This window comes from Tetrahymena thermophila (genome assembly GCF_000189635.1).
Source record: "Tetrahymena thermophila SB210 genomic scaffold scf_8253900, whole genome shotgun sequence".
Classification (NCBI taxonomy): Eukaryota; Ciliophora; class Oligohymenophorea; order Hymenostomatida; family Tetrahymenidae; genus Tetrahymena; species Tetrahymena thermophila.
This window is the reverse complement of record NW_002475968.1, coordinates 140,194-161,521: the sequence shown is the minus strand read 5'-3', so window position 1 is coordinate 161,521 and position 21,328 is coordinate 140,194. Positions and strand designations below refer to the sequence as shown.

General features: G+C 21.5%; 5 protein-coding genes across 5 annotated transcripts; 2 read left to right on the top strand and 3 right to left on the bottom strand. All coding sequences in view use genetic code 6, as the record gives it.

The window, feature by feature from the left end:
* Positions 1-63: 63 nt before the first annotated feature.
* TTHERM_000977750 (cyclic nucleotide-binding domain protein) lies at positions 64-5,973 on the bottom strand (the record flags this gene model as incomplete). The annotated part of the gene is made up of 12 exons (XM_012800868.1): positions 64-184; positions 443-532; positions 790-879; positions 2,907-2,996; positions 3,255-3,344; positions 3,603-3,692; positions 3,952-4,041; positions 4,300-4,389; positions 4,648-4,737; positions 4,965-5,054; positions 5,828-5,877; positions 5,935-5,973. The coding sequence occupies 12 exons, from the start codon at positions 5,971-5,973 to the stop codon at positions 64-66; spliced, it is 1,020 nt and encodes a 339-aa protein (XP_012656322.1).
* Positions 5,974-7,584: 1,611 nt separating this feature from the next.
* Positions 7,585-8,124, top strand: TTHERM_00977750 (hypothetical protein; the record flags this gene model as incomplete). Its single annotated transcript, XM_001027214.4, has 1 exon — positions 7,585-8,124. The coding sequence occupies one exon, from the start codon at positions 7,585-7,587 to the stop codon at positions 8,122-8,124; it is 540 nt and encodes a 179-aa protein (XP_001027214.3).
* Positions 8,125-9,551: 1,427 nt separating this feature from the next.
* On the bottom strand, positions 9,552-12,845 carry TTHERM_00977740 (hypothetical protein; the record flags this gene model as incomplete). The annotated part of the gene is made up of 11 exons (XM_001027213.3): positions 9,552-9,618; positions 9,682-10,051; positions 10,111-10,228; positions 10,298-10,657; positions 10,729-10,884; positions 11,133-11,378; positions 11,431-11,721; positions 11,777-11,911; positions 12,160-12,279; positions 12,378-12,683; positions 12,840-12,845. The coding sequence occupies 11 exons, from the start codon at positions 12,843-12,845 to the stop codon at positions 9,552-9,554; spliced, it is 2,175 nt and encodes a 724-aa protein (XP_001027213.3).
* Positions 12,846-14,247: 1,402 nt separating this feature from the next.
* On the bottom strand, positions 14,248-15,210 carry TTHERM_00977730 (hypothetical protein; the record flags this gene model as incomplete). Its single annotated transcript, XM_001027212.3, has 4 exons — positions 14,248-14,412; positions 14,475-14,719; positions 14,776-14,972; positions 15,131-15,210. The coding sequence occupies 4 exons, from the start codon at positions 15,208-15,210 to the stop codon at positions 14,248-14,250; spliced, it is 687 nt and encodes a 228-aa protein (XP_001027212.3).
* A 1,238-nt stretch (positions 15,211-16,448) lies between these two features.
* TTHERM_00977720 (phospholipid-translocating P-type ATPase, flippase family protein) lies at positions 16,449-20,687 on the top strand (the record flags this gene model as incomplete). Its single annotated transcript, XM_001027211.3, has 8 exons — positions 16,449-17,033; positions 17,288-17,616; positions 17,710-18,259; positions 18,323-18,783; positions 18,851-19,502; positions 19,564-20,006; positions 20,092-20,608; positions 20,667-20,687. The coding sequence occupies 8 exons, from the start codon at positions 16,449-16,451 to the stop codon at positions 20,685-20,687; spliced, it is 3,558 nt and encodes a 1,185-aa protein (XP_001027211.3).
* Positions 20,688-21,328: the final 641 nt, after the last annotated feature.

Here is a 21,328-nt window from a genome sequence, read left to right as displayed (position 1 = left end):
ACAATAAAAAGGAAAAGAAAAGAGAGCTTTATTGTTTTAAATTAGTTTTTATAATTTTTTATATCACAATCCAAAACAAATAAACTCTTTTTACGAAATGTTAAGTGTCAAATTTGAGAGATTAATGCAATTTGCTAAACCAGAACCTAAGCCTGATGCACCTTTATCACCAATTTAATTATGACTTTTTAAATATTGAAGAAATAATATATCATTTAATAGTTAATTATAAGGAAAAAATGAAGAAAGAATATGAAATAATTAGATTAATTAATTGATAATAAAAACAAAAGTTAAAAATAAAATGATGAGTTAAATTAACAAAGAAAGAACAAAAAAAAAGCAAGCACAATAAAAAGGAAAAGAAAAGAGAGCTTTATTGTTTTAAATTAGTTTTTATAATTCAAAATATCACAATCCAAAACAAATAAACTGTTTTTACTAAAGGTTAAGTGTCAAATTTGAGAGATTAATGCAATTTGCTAAACCAGAACCTAAGCCTGATGCACCTTCATCACCAATTCGATTGCCCCTTTTTAAATATTGAAGAAATAATATATCATTTAATAGTTAATTAAAAGGAAAAAATGAAGAAATAATATGAAATAATTAGATTAATTAATTGATAATAAAAACAAAAGTTAAAAATAAAATGATGAGTTAAATTAACAAAGAAAGAACAAAAAAAAGCAAGCACAATAAAAAGGAAAAGAAAAGAGAGCTTTATTGTTTTAAATTAGTTTTTATAATTCAAAATATCACAATCCAAAACAAATAAACTGTTTTTACTCAAGCACAAGTTTCAAATTTGAGAGATTAATGCAATTTACTAAACCAGAACCTAAGCCTGATGCACCTTTATCACGAATATGATTGCGCCTTTTTAAATATTGAAGAAATAATATATCATTTAATAGTTAATTATAAGGAAAAAATGAAGAAATAATATGAAATAATAAGATTAATTAATTGATAATAAAAAATTAAAAATAAAACAATGAGTTAAATTAACAATGAAAGAACAAAAAAAAAGCAATCACAATAAAAATAAAAAGAAAAGATAGCTTTATTATTTTAAATTATTGGGGTATTTTTAATGTTGGAAACCAGAGATTACTAAAATAATTTGATATTTTTTTTAGTTCATAAAATTTTTCAAAATTTATTTTTTCAAAAAAAAATAAAATGTTGTTAGAATATACTGTGTATATTATTTCTAATTTTGCATTTTGTGAATTAAAGCTTTCTAAAAATTCTAAAATAAAGCTGTTTTAAGCTAATTTAGCTTTATTTATTATGTTATTAAGATAAATTACATTTCACCTTTTATAAATTAAATAGGCATTTAACTCTAGTTAATTAGAAAGAAAAAATGAAGAAATAATATGAAATAATAAGATTAATTAATAATTAATAAAATTAACAAAGAGCGAAAAAAAAGAAATCATAATAAAAAGAAAAAGGAAAATAAATCAAATAAATTAAAAGAGCTTTAATGTTTTAAATTAACTTTTATAATTAAAAATATTGCAATCCAAAATTAATAAACTTATTTTATTAAATGTAAAAATTAATAGCAAAAAATGAAGAAAAAATATCAAATAATAAAAAATTAATTATAAATAATTAAAAATTGGAATAAAAATTAAGTTAAAATAGCTAAAAAAGAATGAATGAATAATGATGATAATTTCTTTTTCAAAAATTATTTATTTAATAAATTGAAAGTTAAATATATAAAAAATATTTATAATAATAAAAATAGTAATTATAAATAAAATATACTTGAGATCAATATGGAGAGCCTAATGAGATAAAAAAGAAGAGCTTAAAAACTTTTTTTATTAATAAATATAAATTTAAAGGATACCAATAAAAAAATTAATAATTACTTCTTCTAATTTTTTATATTTTTTAATCTATTATATCATTTATTTTTTTTTTTTCAAAAATATTGAATAGCAATTTATGAAATTTAATTAATTAATTAATTATAAATGGATAAAAAGAACAAATAAAATTTGATTAAAAATTATCAAATATTAATTTATATATTTGGTTTTATGAAGAGATATCACAAAAAAATTAATTTAACATTCATTTTTTTAACTTAATATTTGTATTCAAAACATATAAAAAGTAAAATTTGATTTCTCAATGAGGTTTTATTTAAGTCTTGGTATCTAATTAATGATGGTAAATAAAAAAAGGATAGAAATATGATTTATCGATAATATTTGAGATTAAAATATATATAACTGGCATGTAAAAGCTTGGCATTTATATAATTTCATAAGATATAATATAACACCAAATATTTTTAATTATTTGATCCTTTTTTGGAGAAACAGGAGAGTTTGTTTAAGAGGAATTAATTTATTTAACTAAATTTAATTTTTTTATTTTTTATTTTTACAAACAATTTATTTACATACAAAAATAAATATGAATGATATTTATAATAAAAAACAATAATAAAATCTAATATATTTTAGGTTAAAAAAACTTTTTCAATATTAAAAATAAAAAAACCTTTAATATTCAATTATTTAAACATTCAATATTTATTCTTCCTTTTTTCGTCATTTACTTATCATCAGAAATATGTTTTAAAAACAACTAATCTTTTTGATTTAAGACACTTGCTTATTTCTTTGAATTTTTATGATTAATACATTGAGCTAAAATTATATAATAAATTTGTGTAAATTTTAAATAAATATCAAATAGAATAAACTTTTAAATTAAAAATTATTTCTTAAATTAATATGTAAATAAATAAAATAACATTAGTCGAATAAAAAAGATAAAAAATAAATCAAATAAATTCAAAGAGCTTTTTTGTTTTAAATTAGTTTTTATAATTCAAAATATCACACAATCCAAAACAAATAAACTGTTTTTACCTAAGCTGAAGTGTCAAATTTGAGAGATTAATGCAATTTGCTAAGCCAGAACCTAAGCCTGCTGCACCTTCATCACCTATTTCATTCTTCCTTTTTAAATATTAAAGAAAAAATATATCATTAAATAGTTAATTAGAAGGAAAAAATGAAGAATGAATATGAAATAATAATATCAATTAATTGATAATAAAAGCAAAAGTTAAAAATAAAATGATGAGTTAAATTAACAAAGAAAGAACAAAAAAAAAGCAAGCACAATTAAAAAGAAAAGAAAAGAGAGCTTTATTGTTTTAAATTAGTTTTTATAATTCAAAATATCACAATCCAAAACAAATAAACTGTTTTTACTCAAGGTTAAGTGTCAAATTTAAGAGATTAATGCAATTTGCTAAACCAGAACCTAAGCCTGATGCACCTTCATCACTAATTTCATTGTACCTTTTTAAAAATTTAAGAAAAAATATATCATTAAATAGTTAATTTGAAGGAAAAAATGAAGAAAGAATAAGAAATAATAGTATCAATTAATTGATAATAAAAGCAAAAGTTAAAAATAAAATGATGAGTTAAATTAACAATGAAAGAACAAAAAAAAAGCAAGCACAATAAAAAGGAAAAGAAATGAGAGCTTTATTGTTTTAAATTAGTTTTTATAATTCAAAATATCACAATCCAAAACAAATAAACTGTTTTTACCCAAGGTGAAGTGTCAAATTTGAGAGATTAATGCAATTTGCTAAGCCAGAACCTAAACCAGATGCACCTTCATCACCAATTTCACTTTACCTTTTTAAATATTAAAGAAAAAATATATCATTAAATAGATAATTAGAAGGAAAAAATGAAGTAAGGATATGAAATAATAAGATTAATTAATTGATAATAAAAGCAAAAGTTAAAAATAAAATGATGAGGTAAATTAACAATGAAAGAACAAAAAAAAAAGCAAGCACAATAAAAAGGAAAAGAAATGAGAGCTTTATTGTTTTAAATTAGTTTTTATAATTCAAAATATCACAATCCAAAACAAATAAACTGTTTTTACTAAAGGTTAAGTGTCAAATTTGAGAGACTAATGCAATTTCCTAAAGCAGAACCTAAGCCTAATACACCCTTTGCACCAATTAAATTGCACCTTTTTAAATATTAAAGAAAAAATATATCATTAAATAGATAATTAGAAGGAAAAAATGAAGAAAGAATATGAAATAATAATATCAATTAATTGATAATAAAAGCAAAAGTTAAAAATAAAATGATGAGTTAAATTAACAAAGAAAGAACAAAAAAATAAGCAAGCACAATAAAAAGGAAAAGAAAAGAGAGCTTTATTGTTTTAAATTAGTTTTATAATTCAAAATATCACAATCCAAAACAAATAAACTGAATTTACCCAAGGTTAAGTGTCAAATTTGAGAGACTAATGCAATTTACTAAACCAGAACCTAAGCCTGATGCACCTTCATCACCAATTTAATTGCAACTTTTTAAAAATTTAAGAAAAAATATATCATTAAATAGTTAATTTGAAGGAAAAAATGAAGAAAGAATAAGAAATAATAATATCAATTAATTGATAATAAAAGCAAAAGTTAAAAATAATATGATGAGTTAAATTAACAATGAAAGAACAAAAAAAATGCAAGCACAATAAAAAGGAAAAGAAATGAGAGCTTTATTATTTTAAATTAGTTTTTATAATTCAAAATATCACAATCCAAAACAAATAAACTGTTTTTACTCAAGGTTAAGTGTCAAATTTGAGAGATTAATGCATTTTGCTAAACCAGAACATAAGCCTGATGCACCTTCATCACCAATTTAATTATCACTTTTTAAATATTGAAGAAAAAATATATCATTTAATAGTTAAAATAATAAGATTAATTAATTGATAATAAAAGTAAAGTTAAAAATAAAATGATGAGTTAAATTAACAAAGAAAGAACAAAAAAAAAAGCAAGCACAATAAAAAGGAAAAGAAAAGAGAGCTTTATTGTTTTAAATTAGTTTTATAATTCAAAATATCACAATCCAAAACAAATAAACTGTTTTTACTCAAGGTTAAGTGTCAAATTTGAGAGATTAATGCATTTTGCTAAACCAGAACATAAGCCTGATGCACCTTCATCACCAATTTAATTATCACTTTTTAAATATTGAAGAAAAAATATATCATTTAATAGTTAATTAGAATGAAAAAATGAAGAAAGAATATGAAATAATAAGATTAATTAATTGATAATAAAAGCAAAAGTTAAAAATAAAACGATGAGTTAAATTAACAAAGAAAGAACAAAAAAAAAGCAAGCACAATAAAAATAAAAAGAAAAGATAGCTTTATTATTTTAAATTATTGGGGTATTTTTAATGTTGGAAACCAGAGATTAACAAAATAATTTGATATCAGTTTATAAAATTTTTCAAAATTTAATTATTTAAAAAAAAATGATATGTTGTTAGAGTTAATTAGAAAGAAAAAATGAAGAAAAAATTTGAAATAATAAGATTAATTAATAATTAATAAAATTAACAAAGAATGAAAAAAAAGAAAACATAATAAAAAGAAAAAGGAAAATAAATCAAATAAATTAAAAGAGCTATAATGTTTTAAATTAACTTTTATAATTAAAAATATTGCAATCCAAAATTAATAAACTGCTTTTATTAAATGTAAGTTTTAATAACAAAAAATGAAGAAAAATATCAAATAATTAAAAATGAATAATAAATAATTAAAAATTGGAATAAAAATTAAGTTAAAATAGCTAAAAAATTTTTGTTTAAATAAAAATCAATGAATGAATGAATGAATAATGATGATAATTTCTTTTTCAAAAATTATTTATTTAATAAATTGAAAGTTAAATATATAAAAAATATTAATATTAATAAAAATAATAATTATAAATAAAATATACTTGAGATTAATACAGAGAACCTAATAAGATAAAAGAGAAGAGCTTAAAAACTTTTTTTATTAATAAATATAAATTTAAAGGATATTAATAAAAAAATAAATAATTACTTCTTCTAAATCGTAATATTCTTTAATCTATTATATCATTTATTTATTTTTTCAAAAATATTGAATAGCAATTTATGAAATTTAATTAATTAATAATAAATGGATAAAAAGAACAAATAAAATTGGATAATTAATTATCAAATATTAATTATTTATTTGGTTTTATGGAGAGATTACACAAAAAAATTAATTTAACATTCATTATTTTAACTTAATATTTGTATTCAAAACATATACTTAAAAATATAAAGAGTAGGAATTAGAGATGGCCAGTTATTTATTTAGTCATATTTGAAAAAATTCTAGTAGTTAAAGTTATTAAATATTATAAAAATAATGTTTATAAGCTTAATTTTTCTGTTTTAGCTCTATAATTTTAGGAATATTTATAATATCTCTAATTATAGCAAGATACCATACAAAAATTTCGTGGTTTGCATGCCACTTATTATCAAATAGATTTTATTAAATAAATATTTATATCTTATTCAAGAACTATCTTATAATAGAAGACCTCTTGACTAAGAGACCCTACGGTATATTTAGTCATCCCTACAGTGACTTAAATATATTAATTTAATCTTTATTAGCTTTGAAATATTATTTTTTCTATTGTATTTCATGATTAAATAATTAATTGTATTTATTTGATCTCAAAATTTTAATAAAATAAATCATTCCCTTGTTTTGATCTTTAAATCTGATAGTAAAAAACATTAAATATAATGATTAAAATTTAAAAAAATAATACAAATAAGAAAATCAGAAAGATAGATCCTAAAATAAAAAACAATTAAAAATTAAAATGGCAAATAGTCCTCTCTCATTATATCAATATTTTGAGTGATTCCCACAGTCACTTAAAAATATTAATTTAATCTTTATTAGCTTTGAAATATTATTTTTTCTATTCTTTTTCATGATGAAATAATTAATTGTATTTATTTAATCTCAAAATTTAAATAAAATAAATGATTACCTTAGTGATCCCCACAGTCACTTAAAAATATTAATTTAATCTTTAATATTATTTTTTCTATTGTATTTCATGATTAAATAATTAATTGTATTTATTTGATATCAAAATTTAAATAAAATAAATGATTACCTTGTTTTGATCTTTAAATCTGATAGTAAAAAACACTAAGTTATTATGATTAAAATTTAAAAAAGATATAAAAATAAGAAAAAAAGATCCTAAAATAAATAACAATTAAATATTAAAATGGCAAATAGTCCTCTCTCATTATGTTAATATTTTGAGTAATTTCCACAATCACTTAAAAATATTAATTTAATCTTTATTAGATTTGAAATATTATTTTTTCTATTCTATTTCATGATGAAATAATTAATTGTATTTATTTGATCTCAAAATTTAAATAAAATAAATGATTACCTTAGTGATCCCCAACCAAAGTCACTTAAAAATATTAATTTAATCTTTAATATTATTTTTTCTATTCTTTTTCATGATGAAATAATTAATTGTATTTATTTGATCTCAAAATTTAAATAAAATAAATGATTACCTTGTTTTGATCTTTTTATCTGACAGTAAAAAACACTAAGTTATTATGATTAAAATTTAAAAAAGATATAAAAATAAGAAAAAAAGATCCTAAAATAAATAAAAATTAAAAAGCTAAAATGGCAAATATAGAAAAGAGTGCTAAAGACAAAGATGAGTTGATTGAAGAATTATAAGAATAAATAGAAATATTGTAAAGTTAAGCTTTGTCTTTTGAAAAATAAATTGAATTGTAGTAATAAACAATTCAATAGTAAGAAGAGACTATTTTATTATTGAAAGAAACAAATTTGATTTTAAAGTAGTCTGCTCAAATTAAAGATTAGACTATTTTATAAATGGAACAAGATAATAATACAATTAACAGTCAGAGTGAAAATAACTTATCAAAAGATGAAAAGCAGTTTATTATTGAAAGTTAGAAACGAACTATCTAATCATTAGAAAATTCTATTTTGCTATAAGAATAAACTATCTTGAATTAAGAAATTACTCTTAAAAATAAAGAAGAGACTAAAAGATTGGAATAATAAAGCAACAAAAAATTGGAAAAGTAGTTATAATTAAGCCAACAAAAGAATAAGGAGCTCTTAGATAAAATTAATCTTTTAGAGATGGAAGTTAAATCTTTAAAACAAAACACAATAATTACTAAATGAATTTGGAAATTTATTTTTTGATGAATGGAATGAGGCAGAAAAATAATAAAATAAATAACATTCATTAAGATAATTAGTTTATTTATTGTAAATAAGTTAGATATAAATAAATATGTAATATGTTTCTATTTTAAATTCATACTGTCTATCTCTATTGATTTATCTAAATAAAATTTAATTTATAATATTAATTTGCCTTTAAAAATTACTTTTATATAGTCTATCTATCTATCTCTTTATTTTAAACGAAAATTTAATTATTATTGATATAAATTTAAAGTTATTAAAGATTATTCAGATAAAAATAAACAAACCACTTTAATAATTTATTTACTTAAAATCCTCTTATACCATACTGGAAAAAAGGTTTTACCCACCATTAAAAAAGTGTAAAATAAATAGTATTAGCAAATAAAAATTTAATAAATTAATTATTAATATTTGAGTGTTAAATTATATAAATGCCAAGCTTTTATATGCCAGATATATATATTTTAACCTCAAATATTATTCATCGATCATATTTGTATCCTTTTTTTATTTAGGTATCTCGATTAATTAGATACCATGATTTAAATAAAATCTCATAGACAAATAAATTTTTACTTTTCATTTAAGTTTTGTGGTTTTTTTTCATAAATATTTGAGTATCCTCCTTAAATATAAGCTTATGAAAATATCCATAATCTATTAGGTTATACAAAAATAAATGTATGTGTGCAGTTAGTTGTTTATGTTAGCATTTTAAATTTAAATTGATAAAATAAATAAAAATATTAAAATAAATGGTATAAATATCTCTGAATTAAAGTAGCTCAAATTTTGATCAAATAAAAACATTAACTTTTATTTTAAATTGTTAATATCTTTAAGCTGTTTCCTAATTTAAATTTTTGCTATTCGCTCAGTGCAAATAGAATAATTAAATATATGTGCTGCCACTTATTTAATTTAAATAGGTGAATTTTATAAAAGTAAAGAAGTAAATAAGCTCTATTTGTATGTTTTAATTAGTTAGTTAGCTTAATTCAAAAACAATATAAAATATTTTAAAGAAAAAATAATTATTATTTAAATACTAATAAGTTTTTTTATTTAAATAAGGTTTGAATTTATTTTTTTGAAAAGACTAACTGAATAACTAGAATATAATATATATATATAGATAGATAGGTAGCTTTAATATAAAACATTAAGAAACTTATACACTTTAAAATAATTTAATTAACTAAATTTATAGCTTACTTACTTACTTTCTTGATTTATTGCTTGATTGCTCTCTTAATCTTTATTATTTATTAACTTGCAAACTTATTTTTTATATTATTTATTTATTTATTTACTGGCTTATTATTTTAATAACTTATATATCTTTGATTTATTTAGCAATTACAAAAAGCTCATAGAAAAATTTAGTGTTGAAGTAATCAACTGTATTATTGATTTGTTATACCATACTTTTACATTAATTTCTTAAGTTCGGTATCATGTGAACTATTTAAATAAAAATAAATGTTATTTTTTTGTTACCTAGCTTTAAATTAAAAAATATTTTACTCTGATAGCTTTTAAATACGAGCTTGGGCCTTAGCTCTTTCCATACCAAAAAGTTTGTCAAGTCTCTTTTTTTCTGCTGGATCTTCTACATTATCCATCATAACTTCTCTTTCTTGTTCTTCATTTTGCTCGTGTTCTAATAACTTGAGCATTTCTTGATTTTACTTAACCTTTAGATCTTCAATTAACCTAATAGCTTCTCTTTCACTCACACCTGCTCCAGATTAGTTAGCATTAGGCTTGGCGCTTCCTGGTGTTTGCTTTTTTTAGTCTTTATTTCTATCAAATTATGTAGAACCTGCTGTTTTACCAAAGTTAGTACGTTATTAAGTATCCTAAGAAGCAGCATGTCTAGTAGTGTTTCCAAATCCTAAAAAAATAAAAATTTTGAAATTGATTTATTAAAATCTTTAATTAAATAATAAATACCATGTTGCTTAGGTTATCCTTAAGAACCGTTGCTGTAAGTTGATTTTTTCTACATTGATTCATTGGCAGCAAATTAAGATCCACTTTTAAATTCTGACATAACTTGATGAGGGTCAAGCTTTTTTAATTAAACATATTATAAAGAAATAGGTTAATTAATTAATTGAATGAATAAATAAATAAATACTTTTCCTTAACGAACTTTTTCCATTTTTTCTGCCAAAACTCTCTTTTATTCTTCAATTTACTTTCTCATGAGAGCTCTTTACTGCTAAAGCATGGATTTTTCAGCCTAAATTTACTCTGATCTGGACATCTTCGAATTAATTTACTATTGTAACTAATATCTTTGATAGTCTTGCATCTTTTAAATTTTTTCTACATTTTCTCTTCTGTCAGATCTTTTTATACTTTCAATGTTACTCTTTTCTTTAAAGTAGTGCTCTTTCTATTCATGAGCTCTTTGTACATTTTCTTCTTTTTTTTTTAATTTACCAAGGAACATTTCTTGCTTTTCCTTCATCTATAACTCGTTGTTTAATTTAACCTATTTTTTTTGAAACAAACTTTTATTTATGTACCATAAATAATTAAATATTTTGTTAGCTAATTAATTACTTGTCTTCTTTATTCTTCCCTCTCCAATTCCATTTATCTTTTCTCTTCCTTCCATTACTATTCTTCAATATCAAGCAATTTTTTTCTTTCTTCTGCTTCTTGCATCTTTCTCAAATACTCATTTCTTTTCTCTTCTTCTTTCATAGCTACGTTGGACTTATAAAAAGTAAAAATTATTTTTTCTCTCAAAAACAGTAAAAAAGAAAAACAGAAATAAATATTTTTATAAAATAATTCTAAAAATTTTTTAATTATTTAAGTTGAAAATTTATAAAAAATAAACATTTTTCTAAAAGATCTTTGAAAGTTAGTGATTAACAATTCTGTCTTTGAAGAAAACAAGTAAATTTCGTAAAATAAAGAAATAAAAAGTAAAATTGTTAAGCAAAAAGAGATAATTTTACAAGAACTTGTTTGATCATTTCTTCATGATGTTATTGCTTTTTTCTCTATTCGATAAAATATTAATTTCTTTCCATTTCATAAAGTTATCTTTTTTATTCGTTGTGTTATTGCTTTTGCTCATATTCTTCTCTAATTTTTTAGAGTTCTAATTCATTTTTTTATTTTGCTTGTCTTAATCTCTCTTCTTAAATCAATCTTTTAGCTTCAGCTTGCTAAGACATGATCATCTTTTTTTCTTCTAAAATCTTGTTTAATAAAATGATTTTAAATATAAATAAATGACATGTATTAATTTACTTAGAGTCTCTATTACTCCTTTTCATCTAATTACTTCCTTCTTTCTTCAACAACTTATTGCTATTCGAAAAGTTTTTCTTCAAGCTAAACTTTGAATTCTTCTTGCTTAAGTTTTCTTTCTTCATCCCTTTTTCTCATTTCTTTTTCTCTTTCTTTTCTCCTCTATTCTTCTTATCTGGCTCTTTCCATTTCTTTTTCGTAAGCAGCCTAAGCTTACATTTTTTGCTCATACTCCAACTGTTCTTGTCTCAATCTTTTTTAAAGTTCCATTTGCTATTTTTATTCTTCTTACTATTTATTTTGTATTAAATATTATTTATACTTTCATTAATCTAAATAAATTTACTTCTTATTTCTTCTTCTTTATCTCCATTTATCTTTCATACTCCTTTTAAATTTAAAATTGCTGCTTTTCGTCATTTTTGTTTCTAATTTCTTGCATTTTCATTTCGTAATCAAGCATCTACTCTATTTCTTTTTACTAAAAATTTGTAAAAATAATTACCATTCTATAATATAATGCTATTGTAATATATAAAGAATATCCAAATCAATTAATTTATTGATTAATTTTAAAACTGCTAGCTAATAAATTTGAATTTTAGTTTTTATTAATTGAATAAAAATATTGAAAGTCAGTCAAATTCTTATTATAAAAGCTGACTGATTAATAAATTTATTTATTTATAAATAGAAAAATAGAATTAATATTCTATAATGTTATTATACTTGTTTATATTTAATTTTTTCAAGTTGTCTTTTTTCGCGTTCAATTAAAGTTGAGTTTCCGCCCAAAACAGTACTTTGATACTTTGACTATCCTTGTCCTTGCTAAACAGATTTTTAGTGCTTTAGTTGATATAATAAATAGCAAATTAATACTATGAAATATTGCAATTGAAACAATCTAAATAGCTCAATAAAGAAGAAAGGAAATCAAAATCTACTTATATTTAGCCCTTTTAATCAAAATACCAAAGACCTAACTTCTCTCCTTCAATTAGCTAAGCTCTTTCGTCTAACAAAATTTTAATCTTTTCTTTTCTTCTCTCTTCATAGTGGTTCCATTTAATTAGCAAAGATTGCTTATCGTTGTTTTTATCCTTATAAATATTTTTCATATCTTCAACAGCTTTGACAATAAGCTCATCAGGTTTTATTCCCTAAATTTTGCATGCTTCCAATGAGCGAGGACTATTAATAATTGGGTATTTGGATGAATTTTCATCGAAATTCTCAAGTGAAATCAGTTGCTATTAATTTAATATTTAGTAAATAATAATGCAAATAGTTCTTTTGTAATGTTAATAAATAAATCTATCTCATAATATGGCAAACTACTTTGTGAGTGTTCCCATAGAACAAAAATTAATTTAGTTTTATATTTGGATCAGTAAGTAAAATATTACCGACATATTCTTATACACTCAATCTAAGCTAGACTAATAATCTTTATAACTATAATACTTTTTTGTCACTTTAATAAATACGCTTTGCTTATGCGCCTTTAATCTTAAATTATTTTTCTTAAAGCTTAATTATGAAATATTATGTATGAACAAGATAACTGATATTTTTAAATAATAAAACTTTGTTATATATCAATAAAATAATACAAATCAAGAATTCATTCATTCAATAGATGAATCAAAAAATCAATTAAATAAAAAATTATTTAACAAAAAGTTCCATTCTATATATATAAATATATATATCTATCTATCAATCAATCAATCTTTCCTAATTTCAAATTTTCTAATAATTCTTTCATGAAAATACAAAACTAATCTATCAATTAATCTATCATTTATGTTTATTATTAAAATTACTTTATTAATTATTTTTATTATTTAGTAATAAGATTTTCAATTACAAAAATGATGTTTGTTTGTTTGCTTGCTTGCTTGCTTATTTTTTTATTTATTATAAAAATTATTTTACACAAAAATAGGTTAAAATTATTTTTAAAGTATACATAATAATGCTCTATATAATTTAAAAATAAGTTAATAAGACCTAAACATTCTTAATAATTAAAAAATTTCATAATTCTAAAAATTTATGACCTTCATAGCTAAATCTTTTTAGCAGATAGATTTCAGTTAAAATAAAATATTGAAATTTTATAAAAATGGAAATTAATCTATTAAAATAATTCAAACGAGAATAATAAAATATATTTTAATACAATATTTATGTAGGATATTTTTGCTTTAAATTCATTAAATTTCACAAAAAATATAGTTCGATTTTTTACACACATTCTATTGTATGCGTGCGCACATTACTCAACTCCTCGAATTACTTAAAAACTCAAATTAAAATAAAATGTATACACAAAATCAAAATTAAGGCCTATGTTTTTGTGTGAATTATCATAGGATTTATGATATAAAAAGTATTTATTTATTTATTATTGGACTATGTAAAAAATACAACAAAAATACTTTTGTTGTTAAAATAAATAAATGTGTAGTCCTTATAAAAAAATCAACTAAATATATTTTTTGATGTTTATATTTTAAAACTTTTTATTAAATAATAAATAATTATAATATAAAAAATAGAAGGATTGATTGATAGATCGATTGATCATAAATATTTTACTTACAATTAATTTTAACTTTTAATTATGAAATTATGAATTGTAAAGTTATCTAAAATTTTATAATAAAGTATATTTATTGCTTAGTTTTTGAGGAGTTATATAGGAAAGAATACAAATTTATAAATTTTGTTATAGGTTGCTTGCTTGCTTGCTTAATAAATTGTGCTAAATTAAATAAATATATTTTAAATTGCTCATCTAAAACTATTTCAAAAATTCCATAAGTCATCATCATGTTTATTATTCGATTTTTGACTTGAGGATGAACCTGCACCGAGGTCATCCATATCAAGCAGGTTAGCTTCTAGTTAAGCTGTATTTGCTTTCTTTTAAGTTGGCTTTTCTTCATAATCGTCAAGTAAGTTCGTAGATTTCTAATAAAGTTAAAGAAAATTTATTTAAGATACTGATATGTGATTTTATATATTTTTACTACTTAATTTCCATTAGTTCCCTAACTAGAAAATTATTTATCTGGTTACTAATATCCTTAATTGGCTGGTATTTTAGGCTACTGCTATTGCTAATAAACTTATTTTTATTAAGTAGCTTATTGTTATTAATACGATGGCTACTATTAAGCTTAATACAATTATTGCTATTAGTTTTAACTTGAAGATTATCTATTAACTTGAGTCTAAACATTTGCTTGTGGTTGAACTGGCTATTAGCTATTATTATCTTTTAATAAATAATCAAATAAGCAATCACTTAAAAACAAAAATCTATTTTTTTACCTTTTGTCCATGACACACGAGTTGCTTTTATGTAAATTTTACCATTAAAAAGAGGAATTTTGTTGGAATTTGAATTAATATCCATCCAAACTATGTTGTTCTAAAATTTGTATCTATATCTAAAAATATATTCTCCTGGCAAAGGGAAAGAGTCTGCTATATCACTAGGTTTAATATCCTCTTAATTTTTGTGTATTCTAATAAATTTAACAAAAAATAAGCTTCATTAATTATATTTACAATTAAATTTTAAATATCAAATATGTTAATCATTTATCATGTGTATCTGATACAAAAAATAAATAAATAAATATTATATTTAACTCTTTATTTGATAAAAATTAATAAAATGTACCCAAATGCGTTGGGCTATTCTATGTCATCTTAATCTTCAGGTACAATATAGAATACCATAGTAAAAGCTTTCTATGCCATGTTTTAACTTTAAATTTTAATGAATGCCTATCTTAATTAATTTGTTTGTTTGTTTGTTTGTTTGTTTTCAAACCTTAATCTAGTCTTTTTTTAATTTTTCTGATTTATTTTGATAAAATAATTAATTAAAAAATTTTTGGCAGAAGGAATAAATTTTAAATCGTAATTATACCCATAATAATTAATCTCTATAAGTGTTCTACACAAATAAACAAGCAAAAAAATAGCAAGTTAGTTAGTTAGTTATCAAGTAAATTGACATATAAACTAAGAAACCAAAGTGAGAAATAAAGCCAAGCAAATGAAGGAACAATATTTCCTTTGTAATTTTCATGCATATTTATCTATACCAATAATAGATGAAATGTTTATTAATTTTATATTATCTATTTTATCTATCATAATTAATAATATTAACTAATTCTAAAAAATAAAATTATTAAAATCTTTTTCCGTTTTCAAGATTTGTATTTAAATAAAATAAAACCTTTTCATTTATTTGATATTTTATTTTTTAACATATTTTTTGTTTATTTTCTTTTAATTTAATTTAATTTTATTTTTTTTTTGTTGATAAATTTATACATTAACTAATAAGTTTTTTTTATTTTTAAATATTTTATTTCTTTTACTAAAATAATAAATAAATATTTTTAAATTGTTAAATTTTAATTATTAAAAATATTTTAAATCTTAAAACTGTAAAAATTAATTTAACTGTAAATTTTTATAAATCCGGTAATGATTTTTTAATTACTTAATTAAAAAAAAATTAAGGTCAAAATTTGTTTTAAAATTGAGAAAACTTGTAAATTGTAGAGTGAATGAATAAGTGTATAAAAATACTATTCAGTTTAGCTCCAAATTTCGATTTACAGTTTTAAAGGTGATAAGAGGCTTATTTGTTTATTGATTTAGAAAGGAATAAGAGAATGATTATTTGATCTTATCAGTAATATGTAATTTTTATAGAAAAAAGAAGTAAAATAGAATGTATATACATATGAAATAATGAATGCATGAACAAATGAATGAATGAATGATTTTGATTGCTTGGATAATTATTTGTTAGAACAATAATTTAATGTGTTTTTAGAGTTTAATTATTGATTTTAATCAATTTTTATTAAATATTTAATAAAAAATAAAAAACTTTAATAAATAAATATATATATTAATTTCCATCATTTGATTAAACTGGCTGATTCATTGATTGATTTATTTAATAATCATTAGAAATGAGCCAAAAAAACAAGGATCAAAACAAGAGCTAACTTTAGCTCAAAATAGATTAAATTTCTTAGCAATACTAAAACGACGAATGGGAAACTTATTTCTACTTTTTTAAAAGGCATAAGAATTATTTAACAGGCCCAAAAAGTCAGCAGTTAAGGAACCTAACGCCAGGTGTTAGTGATTTAAAAGTAGCAAGTAATAGGATTGAAACATCACAGTACAATTGGCTTACATTTTTGCCTAAAAATCTATTCATTTAATTTAGTAGGCTAGCAAATATATACTTCGTGCTTATAGGTGTTTGCTAGACGGTGAATGTAATATCTACAACAAATGGAAAGCCTGCGATATATCTCACTCTATCCATAATCACTGTTGTTTGCATGATTAAAGACATTATTGAAGATCGAAAAAAACATATAGCTGACCGCAAAGAAAATGAATCGAAGGTCAAAAGACTCAACACTAATACTAATCAATTTGAGGAGATCTATTGGTAAAACCTCTATATTGGTGATATTGTTAGAGTAGAAGAAAGTGAGTAATTTCCAGCTGATATTTTAATACTTCAAACGACATTGCCAAATGTAAAAACATTTAAAAAATTACATTTAATTTGTTTAAGTTAACTAGAAAACATTTTGATGCTTCTGATTTATTTATGTATGTATTGCCAGTTTAAATGATTAATTTTTTTCTACTTTGCGAAATTTAGCGCTTTTAAAAAGATTTTTATTGATAAAATATTCGATTGATTGATTTATTTATTGAAATACTTATTACCAAATTAATTTAAGTTAAAATAATTCTATAATACTAATTTTTTAATTACATTTTATAGGGAGATTGCTACGTTGAAACAAAAAATCTTGATGGTGAAACCAATTTAAAAAGGAAAATAGGTTTTGCGCCTTAGATTCTTTAGTCTGTAGATATTAATAACAATTTCGAATAGCTACTCAATTATTAGCTTAAGTACGAATAGCCAAATTAGTAGATGTACAACTTTAATGGTATAATGACTAACAATTAATCTGGAAGTTAATATCCAATCAACATCAATAATATATGTCTTAGAGGTTCTTGTTTAAAAGCAACAGATTATATCTATGGAATGATTATATACACTGGTCATCAATCTAAAATTCTTCTAAACTCTTAAAGATCGAGGTAGATTATTGATTTATTGCATTTAAAACATTTTGAATGATTTAAAAACATATTTTTATCATCGAATTCATCATTTTTATTTAAATCAATTAGATATAAATTCAGTGGGATAGAATTAAATTTGAATAAAATGATCATTTGGATTTTTATTCTTCTTATCTTAATTTGTTTGTTTTCTGCTTCATATTATCAAATTTGGGTTAAGGATTATGAAAATTAAGCTGTATATCTCTAAATTGATAACAAATCATTTGGTGGAAACAATGTTGAAACATTTTTTGTTTACATTCCTTTATGGATTTTGCTGCTTGCCCATTTTGTTCCAATTTCTTTAATGGTTACTTTAGAAATAGTCAAGTTCGGATAAGGATTGATTCTGTAGTTAGATAGAAATTACAAGAATATTAATGACGATGAATTCGTAGACGTTAAAAGTTGTAATTTATGTGAAGAATTAGGCAGAGTCAAGTACGTATTTAGTGACAAAACAGGTACATTAACTATCAACTAAATGAACTTCAAAGCTTTATGCTTAAATAAAAAAATATATGAAAAATAAAATGAAACTGTTCATTCAGAAACTATTTTAAAGAGTGAAGAACTTGACGTAGCTCTTGCCCAGAGCGTAAAAACTCAGAGCTTGGTACATATAAATATATATATATATTTATTTTATTTATTTTTTATAAAATATATTTAATAAAAGGAATTGGAAGGAATGAATTGTTTGAATCTATGTCACACTTTGATTATAGAAAAGAAGAATAACTCTCTTATCTACAATGGTACTTCGCCTGATGAAGAGAGTATTTTAAAGTTCTGCTACAATTAAGGGTATTATTTCTAGGAAGAGGATATCAATAAAGTTATGTACATTTAATCTAACTAATTGAAAGAAACTTTAAAATTTTAAAGAATCGCTGTGCTTGAGTTTGATTTTGAAAGAAAAAGAATGTCAGTAATTGTTTAAGACATGTAAACATAAGAATACAAATTGTATTGCAAAGGGGCTGATTTAAATATTTTTGAAACTTGTGCTCCTAATTAAGATGATGTCATTGAAATTACTAAAAATAACTTATCGTATTTCTCTTTAAAAGGACTAAGAACACTAGCTTTTGGATATAAAATCCTGACTAAATAGCAGGTGGATTATTATCTAAATAGGTATTTTATTTACATTTATTTTTTAAACATTTTTCAAAATATAAATAAATATTTTATTGACTTTTAGGATATAGCAAATTAAGTTAGAAATTTCAGAATAGGATTAAAAAGAATAGCAACTTAATATCCAAATGGAAAAAGATTTAATTTTGTTAGGCGGAACAGGCATTAATGACAGACTTCAAGATGATGTTGAATACACACTAAAAAATTTAAAAACTGCAGGTATAAAAGTGTGGATGCTAACAGGAGATAAAGTAGAAACAGCTCAAAATATCGCTTAATAATGCAATTTAACCACTCCAACAACAGACTTGGCAATACTCAGTTTTGATAAGTTTGATGAAACTGTTGAGACTTTAATTGATGAATACTACAATAAAATAGGAAAATCAGATTATAGTGTCTTAATTACAGGTTATTCTTTATACGCAATTGATTCACATTTTAATCCTATGAATATCATAAGATTATCTCAATCTGGTACACTAACAAATAATCGAACAAAGGCTCTGAATTCTAGATAAAAGTTACTTAAGATATTAGTTAATTCACAAACTGTCATTGCTTGTAAAGTTACTCCTAGACAAAAGGCAGAACTAGTTAGCTTTGTAAAAAAACTCTGCCCCTAAGATACTACTTTAGCAATCGGAGATGGTGCTAATGATGTATCAATGATTACAACAGCTCACATTGGTATCGGAATAAGAGGAAAAGAAGTAATTCATAAATATTTCTTTCTATTTAAAAATATAATTTGTTTTAAAATGAAACTTGAAGGGAAGACAAGCTGCTAAGATATCCGATTTTTCGATTGGTGAATTCAGACATTTAAATAGGTTAATTTTATACCAAGGGTAAGAGTGCTATAGAAAAAATACATAGCTTGTTTTTTACAATTTTTATAAAAATTAAGTTACTTTCTTGGTAACTTTTTGGTACAACTTTTTCTCAGCTTAAAGTGGTATTTATATCTATGATCAATGGGTTAAGGAGTTATATAATTTATTATTTACTTCTTTGCCAATCATTCTCTATTGCTGGTTCGATGAGATGTATCCTGCCCACGAATACTGCACTGTATTCTAATGTCTACCAAATAGATTAGAAAAAATGCCACTATTATATAAAAGAAATTTAGAAAAACCTTAATTTACTACCTTTAACTTTTGGAAAGAATTTTTCAAAGGGTCCATTCAATCAATATTGATATTATTTATTGGGTAAAATATTTATTTATTTTTTTTTGTTTGTTTTTTTTACTAATTTAAATTAAATTGCAAATAAATTTAAATAAAAATATTAAAGCATGTTGTGTTTAAACGATGTCTCGGATAAACACCAACACTAAGCAAGCCATTTAGATATGGGCACACTTGTATTTACTTTAGCAGTAATAGCTCCAAACTTAAGAGTGTTTTAATTACATAAAACACACTATCCCTTTACTTTATTTTTTTTATCTGCTAGCGTTTTAATTTATTTTGTTGCTCTTCTCATAGCAAGCAAAATTTTAGCTCTCGACAGTTTCGGAATGGCTCATAGTGTCCTTGGAGTAGGAGGAACATATATAGGTATACTTTTGATGGTTGTAACCTTCTACATTATTCAAAGGGCATTTGATGACTGGTCCTACTTTACTGAAAAAATGAAATCTTAAGATTTTGAACAAATTTTTGAAAAAGAAGAATTAGAAAAATAAACAGTAATTTCTTCAGATTAAAAAAGCGTACGCTAGTAATCTTCTCAATAAAATATGATTGAAATAATGTGCTTTAATAAAAACAGCAACATCAACAATAATAATATGGATTATGTAGACGAAGTAAATAATAATTTATGATATTATTTTATATAAATATATATATATATTTTATTTATAGTCAAACACATTTAAAAAGTGAGTAGGACAATTTTACTACCAGTATTCTAATCATCGAATCTTTCATCCATCTATTAATAATCTTTGCCATTATTACCATAATTATCTTCACAGTCATAAATTAAATCAAGATAATACATATATATATACATCTTTGTTATTCTCTATCTATCTATTATATTCTATTATATTACTTACTTACTATGGAATGAATATCATCTAAAATAATTTTATGAAATCATTTTTATAAATTATATTTGCAAAGATATCAAACAAACACATATTTTTTTTTATTTTTTTAAGTTTATTTCAATACATCTTAAAATAAAGCTCATAATAAAGCAAAATAATTTTAATTTGTTAATTTGTTGTAAATAAAATTTCATCTTTTTATTAGAAATATCATAAAATTTTATTTAATTTAATTTCAAATAATTAATAAAAATAATTATTTTTAAATTTTAACATAATTTTAATAAGAAAATTTTTTGATTGAAAAATTAATTAAAAGACTGATATAAATTAAAATTAATTATAAATATTATTAATTAATTAAATTCTATTATAAAATTATTTATTTATTTATTTTTACTTAAATTATATTCAAACACATCAGCCATTCAAAAAAATAGTGACCTCAAATCACTAAATTTTTGAATGGAG